We start from the raw sequence: 15,410 nt of genomic DNA, 5'->3' as shown, positions 1-15,410 counted from the left end.
ACACGATGAGAGGCTTTTATGTCTGAAAAGACAGACTGTTTTCAGGAGAAAACAGCTGCGTCGTTTCAGACGTAAATGCAGCTCCTCGTATTATGTGAGGCGTCTGTGACGCTCGTAAATCTTGAGCTGCTCTTCATTGACTTCAATGAAGAACGGCTCAAATTACGTAGCAAAGAAGTGTCCTGCACTTCTTTGCCGTGGAAGTCAATTTACGCGTCGTCGTTTGACAGCTGTCAAACGACGACGCGTAAATGACAGGTTGTCTGCTCAGTACGTCGCCAAACCCATTCAAATGAATGGGCAGATGTTTGCCAACGTATTGTAGCCCTATTTTCAGACGTAAAACGAGGCATAATACGCCTCGTTTACGTCTGAAAATAGGTCGTGTGAACCTAGCCTAAGACGTAGCTTTAGCGCAAATTTTTTCATTTTCGCAACAAATAAAGGAAAAAAAAGAACCCAACATTTGTAAAGCAATTTCTCCCGAGTACGACAATACCCCATATGTGGTCATAAACTGCTGTTTGGGCACACGGCAGGGCTTAGAAGGGAAGGACCGCCATTTGGAGTGCAGATGTTGCTGGATTGGTTTCTGGGTGCCTGTGTGCCCAAAACAGTGGAAACCACCCAGAAGTGACCCAATTTTGGAAACTACACCCCTCAATGCATTTACCTAGGAGTGTAGTAAGCATTTTAACCCTGCAGGTGTTTTGTAGAAATTAGTGTGCACTCCATGTTGCAGAGTGAAAATGGGATTTTTTCCATAGATATGCCAATATGTGGTGCCCGGCTTGTGCCACCATAACAAGACAGCTCTCTAATGATTATGCTGGGTTTCCTGGTTTTAGAAACACCCTACATGGGGCACTAATCTTTGGCCTGGACATTCGACCAGGCTCAGGAGTGTCAAATTGAGGCCTAATTTGGCGATTTACAAAGTATTGGTTCACAACTGCAGAGGCACAGATGTGAAATAATAAAAAGAAACCCTGAGAAGTGACCCCATTTGGAAACTTCACCCCTCAAGGCATTTGTTAAGGGGTGTAGTGAGCATTTCACCCCACAGGTCTTTTCCATAAATGAATGCACTGCGGATGGTGCAAATTAAAAATTTATATTTTTCCCTAGATACGCCATTTCAGTGGCAAATATGTTGTGCCCAGCTTATGACACACACCCCAAAAATTGTTAAAAGGGTTCTCCCGGGTATGACGATGCCATATATGTGGAAGGAAACTGCTGTTTGGGCACGCTGTAGGATTCAGATGGGAGGGAACGCAATTTGGCTTTTGGAGAGCGGATTTTGCTTGGTAGTAGATTTGTTTGAGTATTACTGGTGTTTCCGTTTATAATGTGGGGGCATATGTAAGCTGGGCAGAGTATATCAGGGGCATAGTCAGGTGGTATAATAATGGGGTAGAAAAAAAAATAAAAAAAATGATCCATAGATGTGTGTTAAGCTGTGATCGATCCTTTCTGCACAGACCGGTGTCGAACTAATAAATGGCGTCCTTTCTTATCCCCCTTTTGGTCCACACTCCGCACCTTTGCAGTTTGGGGAATTTTGCTGGGAAGTGTTGTCCTGGTATAATACCGGCGCCCTCACTTCCAGCGGTGCCAAACATTCGGCGTATGGGTAAGGCAAAATGCGGGAAGTCAATGCTTTCCATGGCGTACCCATACGGCAAATGTCGGGAAGGGGTTAACCACTTAAATAGGGAGGCGGCCCCCTCATACAGCCCACCGCCCCTCCCGCGACACAAACGTGGGGTGTCGATTGTTGTCATGGCAGCATGGGGGCCAAATGAAGGCCCCCAGGCCCTCATGAAAGAATAAAGTAACATTAAAACCAAGCACACCATTGTTTTTCTTGTGAAATTCTCGATAAGTTTGATGTGTCACATGACCCTCTTCCCATTGAAAAAACTAAAGTTGGATACAAAATGGCCGACGTCAAAATGGCCGCCATGGTCAACACCCAGCTTGAAAAGTTTTCCCCGTCCCATATACTAATGTGCCACAAACAGGAAGTTAATATCCCCAACCATTCCCATTTTATTTAGGTGTATCCATATAAATGGCCCACCCTGTACAACGCTGAAAAGAAAAAACACACAATAAAATGCATTAGATTGCTTAACTACATTATTGAAAATACAAATTGGAAACATGATACATTCCCTTTAAAATCTTGTGGCAGACTTTAGGCCTCCTTCACGCAGAGTTTTTTTTTTAGCATGTAAAAAACGCATACAATTTTAAGATGTCCTTCCCATCACAGAAAGTGATGGCATATCGCTAGAATATGCCATCGCTTTCGGTGGCTCACTTCCTTGTGCTGCAGATCCCTAAACAACCAGTGGCAGGGAGCGCTGCTTTGAGGGAAAAAACAGTAAAGTGGCCGCAGCACTAAACTAATCTCAGGATCGCAAGGGGTCCCACTAGTCGGACTCCCACCAAACAGAAAGTTATTGGCATATCCCAGAGATAGGTCATCACTTCCTGTGATGGAAATAACCCTTAAGCCATTTTTCCATGTTTTTCGATAGGATTCTGTTAGGAAGCCTGAGGGAAAAAACACATGAAAAAACAAAAATATCTTCTGCATGCTGTGTTTTGATAAAAATGGCAAAGACCCCCAAAAACACCACAAATCAAAACATTGTGTATGTAGACATTCCCATAATTTATCATAAACTCCCATCAAACATCTGGCTTCAGTGTTTTAGCCCCCTCCACCCCCCTTTAAAACCCTGTTAATCTGTTGTAACTGCAGTTCAGCGTAAAACCACTAACAACGCATTATGATGAGTTGTGCCAAATCACACATCAGTACATACTAGAGGAGATTTAGACAGGATTAATCTAGACCAGACAAGCAGAAACGGTGCCAAATGTAGAGGATTTTAGGATACTGAAGAGGTTAGCCTAGGAGGCAGAACATGGAGGCTCCGTCTCCTACTGTCAAGAGTGCAGCACACGGCCGGTCCGTGCTGCAGTTTAAAGAGAATCTGTCAACTACTTCATGCTTCGCTCTCGGAGGGCAGCATACAGGAGTGACAGGCATACTCATTTCTGAGTTTTTCATGTATGTAAAATATGCTGTGATCGCTGTGATTTTCGAGTCTGGCATATTCTTGAGCTGCGGGCCTCCCCTGCCCTCCCATTGTGAATTGACAGCTTTCTCTCTATGAACTGAAACCGATAAACTGAACGTTTCACCAAACTACAGCATATTTATGACACGAGACTGAAATCAGAGTGCCTGTCACTAGTACACGTTGCCCTCAGAGAGGGTAGGCATGAGGTAAGTGACAGATTCTCTTTAATATCAATATAACCTAATGCAATGATTTAGAAAAATGATTACACTGCACTATAAACTTTTTGATTTTTTTTTATAACTGGTGGAATTCCGCTTTAAGATGAAGTCAGAAGAAGATCTCAAACAGGAAATGTATAGAGGAAAAACGGACTTTCCTTTCGTTGGATCTGATCCCTGTTCGGCTCAGAAAAAAGGAATCAAAATCTCCATTGAAATTGCACAAGGTCTTACTGCTGTTGTATAGAGGGTGGAAACCAGAGATAGATCTACAGTCTCCCTTAAATTAATCAGATTCATAGAATATTGTAGAAAACCAGATCACCCACCTTCTCTTTATCACCCTGAGATGAAGGGCGATGATCATTTTCCAGGACGGCTTGCGCCGGACTCGGAGACATTTTCTGCCTTTTGTGTGATACGTGCTGTGTGTCTATAGGGTCAGAATCCTCATCATGCTCTCTCTCACCACCTTCAGGTTTGTGCGTGTCATCTTCAGCTATACGTTCCTCAGTGTCTTCTTGGCTGCTGCTGCCTTGAGTATCCTCTTTGACATTTTCTTGACTTGAAGCTGCAAGATGGATTGGTTGTCCATAATCCATTTTATGCAAGAGCTTTCTCTGAGCACTTTTCAAGCTCTTCTGATACACTTCAAGTTGGCAAAGAATGACTTTGGTGTATTGACCAGGATCCACCCTCTTCGGACAGAAAGGAACACCCCAGTAATAGTGAACCGTACCCCCACTTTGATTAACGTTGTCTGATCTACCGTCTGAGTTTTGAGCACCATCTACAGAAGCATTGTCCTCACAGTCTATTTTTTTACGTGAACTGTCTCCTTGGAAACATAAGGGAGGTAAAACAGAAGGGGAGTCCACCTGAGAACTGTCGGAACAGTGCGAGCACTGGTCATCTAGCTCATCTACTAGCATGTCGGCACTTTGGCTTTTTGCCTGAAATAGTCTGGAGGGAAGCAATCTGCGTGAACATGGTAACTTTTTGGGAAAAACTGGGCTTAAAGCAACTTCTTTAAAAGGGGACATTTTTACAAAGTCACTACTGTTACATGGAGACGGTGGAGATCGACAGTTTTCTATGCATGAAATAGGATCCTTGCAGTTAGGAGACAAAATGACACTGGAGCTTTCCACAATGTCCTGACTTAAACGTTGCAAAAGCACAACTGGACTTTTTGCTGAGCCTTCCCCTTTAAGTAACAAGCACGGTTCTTCTTTACAGACGTTCAAACTGAAGAATTCTTTACTGGAAGGTGTTTCATCTGTTAACTTATCTGTGGTAGCACTAACGGGAGTATCGGGAACTTGACCGTTCTGAAAAGAAAGGTAGAGAATGGGGTTAGACATTTTCCATGCTGGGCTTTCTGGTTTTATGACAATGGAGTTTAATAATTGTATAATGAAAATATGTGCAACTTTCTAATAGAATTTGTGTTTCTGTTCCTCACAAATGTCATGATCCCTGCTTGCTGTCAAAAGAATAAAAAAATATTCTCGTAGTCTAGGCAATCATCTGTAGGCTAAATACTAAATACATCAGCACCACACCTCTCCCCCTTGTCAGGATAGTTTGTTACAATGCAGTAGTATATACAAATGTATAAACCTGGAGTCCAGGCTGTTTAGCTAACAGGAGATTGCCTAGACTAGATACAACTGTATCCGCCTCTCATCTGAGAGCAGGACTTGTTTCTTCTGTTTACTCACATCTAGAGGTTGTCTTCAATTGAGACAGTACCAGTAAATGAATGACAAGTACAGGGAGTGTCTGACTTTATGCATGTCTAACATAAGAGCCAAACACCAGGTTGTTACAGACTAAGAAGGGGAAAATATCTTACTGGGGCGGGTAATACAGGGGAAAAAAAATGATGCCTTTAAATCCACCCCAATTTTCCCCTCAACTATAAACTACAATTTCCGGTGACAGATGACCAGCAGCCCAACCGTTAATTTAGTAATAGTCAAATGGATCCATGAAAGTTTTGAAGCTTGTATACTTGTATCAAAGTCAGTGTCATACAGCAGAGATCATACTGACAACTTTGCTGCTGTCACTTAAAGAGGCTCTGTCACCACATTATAAGTGCCCTATCTCCTACATAAGGAGATGGGCGCTGTAATGTAGGTGACAGTAATGCTTTTTATTTAGAAGAACGATTATTTTTACCACGTTAGGAGCTATTTTAGATTTATGCTAATTAGTTTCCTAATGCCCAACTGGGCGTGTTTTTACTTTAGACCAAGTGGGCGTTGTACAGAGGAGTGCATGACGCTGACCAATCAGTGACCAATCAGCCTCATACACTTCTCCCCATTCATTTAGTCAGCGCATAGTGACACTGGGTTGTTCGCTATGTGCTGTCTTATACTGACACATTAACGTTACTGAAGTGTTTAGACAATGAATAGACATTCCTTCCAGACAGGACGCGATGTCTATTCACAATCCCGGCACTTCGTTAACGTTTCTGTGGTACTTACAGCAGAACAAAGCGTAATCTCGCGAGATCACGCTGTAAATGACAGGTTACAGCGAGATTACGCTTGCTCTGCTGTAAGTACCACAGAAACGTTAACGAAGTGCCGGGATTGTGAATAGACATCGCATCCTGTCTGGAAGGAATGTCTATTCATTGTCTAAACACTTCAGTAACGTTAATGTGTCAGTATAAGACTGCACATAGTGAACAACCCAGTGTCACTATGCGCTGACTAAATGAATGGAGAGAACTGTATGACGCTGATTATTCAGCGTCATACACAGTTGGTCTAAAGTAAAAACACACCCACTTGGGCATTAAGAAACTCATTAGCATAAATCTAAAACGCTCCTTACATGGTAAAAATAGATTGTTTTTCTAAATAAAAAGCATTACTGTCACCTACATTACAGCGCCCATCTCCTTATGTAGGAGATAGGGCACTTATAATGTGGTGACAGAGCCTCTTTAAATTCTTGCCAGCCTAGTTGTGGGGAGTCACCTGAACGACTAATCCACCGGTGTATACCTATTAGAAAATCATAATAATAGGTATACATAAAATGTAACATGAAATTAGCTTTTCCCAAAGGTAAATGCAGTGAAAAAAAACACTTTCACATATGTATAGTTACATGAAGGCTTTCTTCAATAGCTTTTTTTATCAGTTCATCCTCTTCTTCTTGGGTGAATGTCTCTGGTTTTGTCTGCTCCTGCTGACTGATCTTTACTGCCAGGGCCAGTTGTTCCTCCTCAGTCATATCTAAAATTTAAGAATAATATCCCATCATCAGATCAAGAGTCAAAGCAGTAAATGTTTGCATTAAATTCACCCATAAATCTTCAGAAAAAGAAAAATACCAGCGCCAGAACCCCTGACTGATTCCATAAGGATCAGGCACAGCAATCTTGTAGAATTGTGCCCAATCAGAGTCCTCTCTTTCCCTGCCCGACATAGATCTGTATGTGTAAGGCTCAAGGGGAAGTTGAACACTATGGGAACATCTAGTAGAGTGTGCTGACTGGGAGAATAGAGGATGAGAATGTGAATGTGTTGGGGGAAAGTACAAAGGGAGACATATTGCCTAGATCTGGCATATAATCCTCTAAATTCACCAACCCCTACTCTCTAGGAATTTAATCCATTAGTGACCACCAATACGCCTTTTGACGTCGGTCACTTAGGGACCTTAGGCTAGGCCGTCGCCTTTTGACGGCAGCCCAGTCTAAGTCCTGCAAGGGTGTCCCATGCAGGTAATCATATTGACCCATAGAATAAAGGTAACGTGTTATTTATGCCATACAGTGAACGGCGTCAATTTAAAACGCATAGAACAATGCCGTAATTTCAGGGTTTTTTTCTATCCCCCCCCCCCCAAAAAAAAGTTAATAAAAGTTAATTAAAAAAATGATATGTACCCCAAAATGGCGCCATAAAAAAGTACAACTAATCCCACAAAAAACAAGTCCTCATACAGCTATGTCGACGGAAAAATAATAACGTTATAGCTCTTTGAATGCGACTATAGAAAAACGAAGAAAAAAAATAGCTTGGTCATTAGGGCCTAAAATAGGCAGGTCACTAAGGGGTTAAAAGAACGCTCTGTATATCTGAAAAATTATGTGGCATCACAGACGAAAATTCTGGGCAACACAACAACTTTTATTTACGGTGTACGGCTAGCTGGAGCCCCTGATGACAAGACGATGACATTCTCAACAATGATCGTCAGCATTCAGAGCTGCTTCTACTACATGGTCATTTTCCCCATCATGGAATTCTTACGTGCAATTTTTCTTTTGAGTTGCAAAGGTTTTCGTTGGGATGGAGGCCTGTATCTTTTTTTCGGTAAAGTACTTTCTTCCTGCGGTTCCTGAAATGTATGGGGAAAAAAAAAACATCTTTTCAATATTATAAAAGTATACAAGGAGAAGAAAGCTATTATTTACTAAGAATTGTGTCAGGCATAAAGAATAGTTCATGTCTAAAAAAATAAAAAAAACATGTATTCAAAAATAATATTTAAATATGTCACTATGTTTCCATGGCAACCATATAGCTTGCAAAGTTCTAAAAGCAAATAAAAGTACATCCGAAAAGTACAATATACAGAATGGCAATGCCATTACAAGCCGAGCGTGAATTGAGGACTGTTAATTACAATCTGTAAAGCATTTTAGTTCTTTCTATACTCAATGTGTCTAATGTGCATTTAAGTTAACATTATATATTGCCTTTACCTTACAACATAAAGGGTACCTACATATTTTTTTTTGTAATATGTCAGACATTCTGTCAGGGCTATGAGATCATGTTATTTAGGGAATGAATTGACTATCATTATGCTACAGTTGTGTTGGATCATGTAAAAATTACACTGCTCTGTTTTTAAACATGTAAATGAATAAAAGGAAAAAAATGCATTACTACTTTCCAGACTCATTTAAGCAACAGATTCTCTTTTTAGTAAATCTGGATTCACTTTTGAGAGAAGTTAACCTCTTCCCGCCGCTAATGAGTAGCTATATGTCCGAGCTTCCTAAGACCCATGCAGCCAGGGCGTATATCTACAGCCCTAACTTTAATGGCAGATCGCGCTGTATGGGGCCGCAAGAAGCACCACCGTCCTTTAGGAAGCGCTCTGCCCATGGACTCTAGCCCTGTGGAAGCTCCTGGCATCATGGTCCATATATGGACCGCGACGTGTTGTCCCTGGGCGCTCTGAGAGTGGGTTGGGGCTTTTCGGGTGACCTGTCCCATTGTATGGGATACGTTGCAGCCTTTTGTCGGAACAATATTTGCCGGTAGTCCTTGCGACATATAACTCTGATTGAAGGTAATTTACATAATGTGTAAAGGGCCTAAGGAGTAACCCCTGACCTCTGGACTCTTAAAGGCTATGTATACCATTGAAATAGATATTTTTAGTAAAAAAAAAAAAAAAACTATCATTGTGTTTGGTGCAACTTTCTAAATACATTTTAGTAAAAAAGTTTTACTTTTTAAGATACAGCTGCCTTGTATCCCGCATACACAGCAGCTGTAACTAGTGCTGAAACCCGTATCAGTCAGTCAGGTCAGCGGGACTGACAGGTTCAGTACCAGCGGGTTGTGTGTGTCTCTGACACGCAGGATCGAGCGGTTACCGATCACATCTAAGTTCATAACTTAGATGTGATCGATAATAGGTGGATCCGCTAACGCTGACGGATCAACGTCTCAGCGCTAGATACAGCTGCTCTGTATACAGAATGCAAAGCAGCTGTATCTCAAAAAGTTACAATTATTTTTAATAAAATGTATTTAGAAATTTGCACCAAATACAACTATACACATTATTATTTAAAAAAATAAATAAAAAAAAATATGTTTTTCAAAGGTGTGCATAGCCTTTAATCAAGCTTTTCGCCTCTCCTCCAATCCCTTCAAATTTACCTTGATGGCTGAACATCTTGGACCTTTATGCGGTTTGGTCGATGTTTGATTATCAAAATGAATATTTTCCCAAGAATCGTCTGTATATTACGAGCCTGGCCAATTCACATTTCCAGATCCTTTTTTGAAAAGTTTCCGCTCATCACTAAAATTATATGGAGCAACAAAACTGCAAGTACATCCAAAGCAATTCTTTATACTCCTAAGGAAGTGGGTGGCGTCAGTTTGCCAAACATTCCGTCATTATATGCTGCTCCTCATCTTACAAGACTAGTTGACTGGCATCGCCACACAGACATTAAACTTTGGGTGTCTATGGAATCCTTTTTACAGTTGTTCCTTGGTTGGAAACACTTCCTTGCTTGACCCCTTTCCCTCCTACCACAACGCCTATTCGTACTATAAGTAAAAGAAAGCCACCTCTTGCCACGCCCTTCTCAGATGTTCCCCGTCTTGTGAAATCCTGCCTATGTACCAAGTTTTTGTGGACCCTGTCTTCCAACAATGGCTCTTCACCAATTAGCGCTATCTGAAATCCCTGAATAATCTCTCAGAAGACTGTCCCCTAGGTTTTTGGTGAACAAATCAATTGCATCATTTCTTGCACTCCCTTCACGCTTTCTCCATTTTAACCTATTCTAAAACACCTCTGGAAGTGTTATGCTCTAGTGGAGGACCTACGAGACATATACTATCATTAATTTATGCCATGTTGGGGTCCCCCAACATTGTCTCTGCCTTACTTTATTAGTAACTTGGAGAGGGACTTGAACATGTCCTTTTCTGGGATACAGGTGGCGAGTTTGTATTGCCTGGCCCATCGCTACTCAATCTCCAGTCGTTTACAAGAGACTGGCTAGAAAATTATTTTTAGAGGCCTGCAAAATTACATACTATGATGCCGACAGTCCCAACCCACTGTTGGCATTGCCAGTGTTCCAAAGGTACTATGCTCCATTATTACAACCTTTTTGGAGAAATGTCGAATTGCATCAATTTTTACAGAGAATTCCAGCCAGACTTTTTTCTCCTTTATCAGCGACATTCCCATGAGGTCCTACCAGACTTCTATCCTAAGACACCTCGTAAACGCTGCACGGGCTTGCATACCGGCCATTTCGAGATGTCTGAAAGGGCACTCTCTTAAATTTTAGTTTAAAAAAAAGTGGAATATCTGCGAAGCATGGACAACCTTAGTTCTCAAATACACAACCGCCATAATACTTTTCTTCATACATCGAACTACTGGTTGGTTATCAGTACTCCACGGAATATAAATCCATAATGGCCCAATGATCTTTTCCGGGTATTTCTGGCCCGCCCGCCCGCTGGTGTGGGTGTACGTGTCTCCTCTATTCTTTCCCTCCCTTTTATCACCTTAAATGATTAGGTCTTCCTCTCTATTAGATATTTAATATTGTTAGAGGTTTATTGGTGATAACCGATTATTGGAGCTGAAAAAGGACCCAGGAGCGAAAGAGGTTAAGTAAACCAGCCATAAAACGGGAGGCGAGTATTTAGAAGGTGCCAGGGACAGGGAATACAGAAGGAGCCGAGGCTCTGTTAAGGAAGGGGGAGAGGTGGTTATTAAGGAGGACAAAAGCAGGAGGCAGGATGTCAGAAGCTCAGGGGGTCTCTGTGAGTGAATGGAGACATGAAATATAAAAAAAATGGCAGGGACTTTGTTAGGGAGGGGGCACAAAGACCAGTAGGGGTCCTGACAGATGATTTGGCTCTTGAGTGGGGTGGAGGGCAGATATGGTAGAAGAAGCTCTGTGGGGAAGGGAGAGAGAGATTCTCTAGAGGGCCAGAGGGGATGGTAGGTGACATGGGGGGCAAAGGGAGGTGGCAGGCAGGTAGTCAAAGGGGCTTTCTAGTCCCATAAAATGAATGGCCTATCCTCAGGAAAGGCCATAAATATGTGATCGGTCAGGCTCCGACTCCCGGTACCCATGCCGATCAACTGTTTTGAAGGGGCCGCAGCACTCGCACGAGCACGGTTTCGGCTTCATTTCCACTGCTTGCACTGTGAACTGTCGACACATGGGAGTTCACAGTATTACAGCCTTCTCCCATTCACTTCCTAATACTTGAGACTCTTTCCTACTGTCCTCACTGCACTGCTGCCTGGACTACATTGGCAGGCTCTCTACTCACGCTGCTGCTGCGGCACACCTGAAAAAAAAAACTCTGCCCATTCACATTACATCACTGTCAGAATAGGAGACAGAAAGAGCCGCTCACCCACGGGTCAATCGGCGCTTCTTCAACTGGGTCAGTGCAGAGAAGAGGGAGGAGTATTGCTTGACTCCCTTCCTCTCAGCCATGCGTCCCATGTCCTCCTCCAATGACTTTATGATGGCAGGTCTATGTCAGCCCGTCTGTCGCCTAATGAAGAAAGCCGATCACAGCCATAGTTGCAGTTTGCTTGGCTGAGCGCTTCTGTCCCTTTGCTTCAGCGGTCGATGAGGGTCTCAGCAACCGGACCTCACCGATCAAAACTTCTGACATGTCTCTGACATATCAAAAGTTTTGTTCAGTTCAGTTACTCTCTAACAATTACGTACAAGACTATCTACAACGTGTCCCCCACACACCACTGACCTAATCTTCCAATACCTACCCACACGTAATCGCAAGCCCTCAAAGACCTTCTTCTTTGCTCTCCTCGTCTGCGTCTCACATCATCTCTAAGATTTCTCCGGAGCATCCCCCATACTCTGGACCTACCCCAACACATCATACTCTCTCCCACTATCCAAACCTTTAAACTAATACTCCCGACGAAGGAAGAAGAAAAAATAAAATGTGAACAGAGCCTTAGCTGATAAATAAAGTTCGGTCTTAAAGTCGTAATTTGGAGATGTCGTTTTTGATGTTTCTACTGCACATATTTATTGGAGTATTGAATCAAACCATGCACTCACCTAGAGATGCACCAAATGCTCCAATATACATAAATAAAGCAAAACACCTCCATTGATTTGGGGGTTTTAAACTATCCTTATTAAGTTTAATACTACATAACCAGAATACTGTGGATTCTGCCAATACATTCCTAAGTAATATAATTTTTTTTAAAATTCAATCTTAAGAAACACAAAAAACCACAACAAAGTTTGAAAGATAGACATGGAGCAATGGTGCCACCTTGAGGCAAACTAGCTTAATTTTTCCCAGCCGGCATTGTGATATTATAATTCAGGGAAGCTTCTCTCCAACGTTCGTACTTCTCATTTCTTAAATGGCACAGCTGCCTTCCTGTGTTTATCATTTAATGAATAAGGAATTTAATAATTGCTCTTGCAGACCATTAAAATGCAAACACGGCTTGCCAAGTGCATGCATTTTCTCCCTAGAAGCTCCCAAGTGTTCCTTTAGCACATTTCATATGCTTAGCAGTTTCCCTGCTCTCCTACATCAACCCAAATCCTACAGGATTCCAGCTATAAACGGCACAGCTTTCAAATCCTGCAGTTTTTAATCATCTGTGCCAATGGAAATGCAATAGCGGTTTAAAGCCATACACATGGCTCCGCAGACATGGCAGGTCTACAGAAAGCAACACGCTGATGGAGTAGAAATCATCCCTAGGAGGTGTATAGCAAGCCAGACAAATTCTAGATTCTGCCTAAGATATCAGGAGACGCTCTACCAAGTTGACCTCTATTCCAGCCACAATGCTACAGACAAGAAAATATGAATATGTGTAAACTCAAATTAGGAACACTTTTCTAAGCGTTTATATCTGACCGAAATGCAGTAAAACCTTCAGACATGGCGCTCACGATACAGTACAACCCAATAGTTCTGGACAACTGCATCTCTTTGCATCCCGCTGAATAGTTATTACTTTTACCCAATGACATCAAAGGACGATGCTTCACTCCCCTCCCTGTTCTTCAGTTCTAGGACTGTCTTTTAATTGCCGTGTAGTTGTGTTGCCATGGTAATCAGCACGCTCAATGTCATCAAGTGCCAGCTTCGTTAAAGCCAGCTCACTTAGGCATTTAGAATTTCTAAGTCCAATTCCAGCAATCGTTGTAATGGTCACTCTGTTTCCTAATTCTGCCGAATTCATCCTCTGGTCCTTTTGTCTGGCATTCTGTGTTTGAACTTCAAGCTATAGGCATTGGCATGGTTCGGATTCGTCCTTACTTACCATGTTTATCTGCTTCAGCATTCTGGGTGCGGTTTGACTTCGTTCACATCTGCATTCGGTTTCCGTTGATGGGTTCAGTCTGACCTTTCCGTCGGAGGAACCCATCAACGGAAAGGCAAACGGAAACCATAGGGTCCGTTTGCATTATCATCACTTTCAATGTTTGATTTGGTGCAGACTTTTGTCCAGAATTTCCGGAGCAAACACCAGATGAGGTAAGAAAAGGAAAGTATTTTCAGCCGGAATTACCTTGATCAAATTTGCTGCAGAATTCTCTGCAGCGAATGCGACCCGTTGCAAGGACCTTTTATCCCCTTAACAACATGTACTGGTATGCGACAGCCATTAATGGGAAGTATGGAGCGGGCTCACAGGCTGAGCTGGCTCCATTCTCAGCGGGTGACGGCTGTGTTACACAGCCGACACCTCACTGCAAGGGGCGGAATCAAAGATCACTTTGATGCCGCCCGTTTAACACCTTAAATGCCGCGGGTCAATCGCCACCGGGGCATCTAAATTGTTAGAATCAGGGGGGCGCCCCCTCAAACGCGCCATCGCCTCCCCCCCTGCGGCACGATCGACCGTTTACAGTGGTTGTTATGGCAGCCTGGGGGCCTAATAAAAGGCCCCCAGATCTGCCATCTTTGTACACCTGTGAAGCCCTGCCCCTAAGGAGACTGTCAGAATCACGATATACTGCAATACATTAGTATTGCAGTATATCATGCAAGCGATTCAGCGATCGCTGCTTCAAGTACCCTAGGGGGACCAATAAAAAAAAAGTAAAAAAAAAAAACAGTTAAAGATTTTTTATAATGTTCCCAAAAAAAAAAATTTTTAAAAAGTTCCAAAAACCCCCTTTTCACATTTTTTTCCCTAAAGCAATGTTAAAAAAAAATAAAAAAAGTTAACATAACTGGTATCGCCACTTCCGTAAAAGTCAGAACTATCACAATATAGCGTTATTTAACCTGCTCGGTGAACGATGTAAAAATATATATTATATATATATATATATATATATATATATATATATATATATATATCATGCAAATTGCTGTTTTTTGGTCACCTCAGCTCTCCAAAAAAAAGTGATCAAAAAGTCGCATGTACCCCAAAATGGTATCGGTAAAAACTACAGCTCGCCCGCAAAATGTAAGCCCTCTAAATTGATGGAAAAATAAAAAAGTTATGGCTTTTAGAATATGGCGACACATTTTTTTTTTTAGCAAAAGTGGTAAAACATAAAACAAATAAATTGGGTATGGCCCTAATCGTATCAACCTGCAGAATAAGGTGAATATGTTGTTTTTACCACCTGATGGACGCTGTAAAAACAAAACCCCTAAAAAGTGGTGTAATCGCTGTTTTTTGCCCACAAATAATTTTTTCCCAGGTACCCAGTAAATTATGTGGTACAAAAAATGGTGCCATGAAAAGCTACAAGATTTCTCGCACAAAACAAGCCCTCATATGGCTATGTCGACGAAGAAATAGAAAAGTTACGGCTTTTGGAAGGCAGCAAGGAAAAAAAACCTCAAATTGGCCTGGCCTTTAAGGGGTTAAGTATAGTAAATATAGCAGTAATGCAATTTAAGGGGGTTACCTGGGTTATTAAAATTGATAGCCTTATCGTTATGATCAGCTATCAATATCAGATCTGTGGCTACAAATGTAACAGCGTGTGCAAGTACCAACGGAGAGGAGAACCATGTAAACAATGAAGAGGCTGCAGCGCTCATACCAGCGCCGTGGCCCCTTCAAAACAGCTGATCGACAGGGCTGCCAACATTTGGACCCTCACAATCTAATATTATCTATCATAAGGACAGGCCATCAATTTTAATAACCCGGATAACACCTTTAAAATATTAAAAGAATCGAGAAATTGTGTACATCTTAAAACCAGCAGTAGTAAAACTTAACGCGGAAAATCCACATTAATTCCACAGGTACAATCCACATTTAATATGAGGGCACTGTGGCAGCA

General features: G+C 42.0%; 1 protein-coding gene across 7 annotated transcripts in view; it reads right to left on the bottom strand.

The window, feature by feature from the left end:
- The window catches only part of UIMC1 (ubiquitin interaction motif containing 1), a 137,403-nt gene that overhangs the window by 83,331 nt on the left and 38,662 nt on the right, over positions 1-15,410 (bottom strand). For all 7 annotated transcript variants that reach the window (XR_012882367.1, XR_012882368.1, XM_075856624.1 and 4 more), the window contains exons 3-5: positions 7,609-7,696; positions 6,458-6,585; positions 3,652-4,653 (exon numbers count right to left, since the gene is read on the bottom strand). Coding sequence is in view for 5 of the 7 variants with exons in the window: in XM_075856624.1 (XP_075712739.1) it covers positions 3,652-4,653; positions 6,458-6,585; positions 7,609-7,696 (1,218 nt within the window). In the remaining 2 variants the exon portion in view is untranslated. The remainder of the gene's footprint in view (positions 1-3,651; positions 4,654-6,457; positions 6,586-7,608; positions 7,697-15,410) is intronic.

Source organism: Rhinoderma darwinii, chromosome 3 (assembly GCF_050947455.1).
Source record: "Rhinoderma darwinii isolate aRhiDar2 chromosome 3, aRhiDar2.hap1, whole genome shotgun sequence".
NCBI lineage: Eukaryota > Metazoa > Chordata > Amphibia > Anura > Rhinodermatidae > Rhinoderma > Rhinoderma darwinii.
This window is presented reverse-complemented; position numbering and strand designations above follow the sequence as displayed.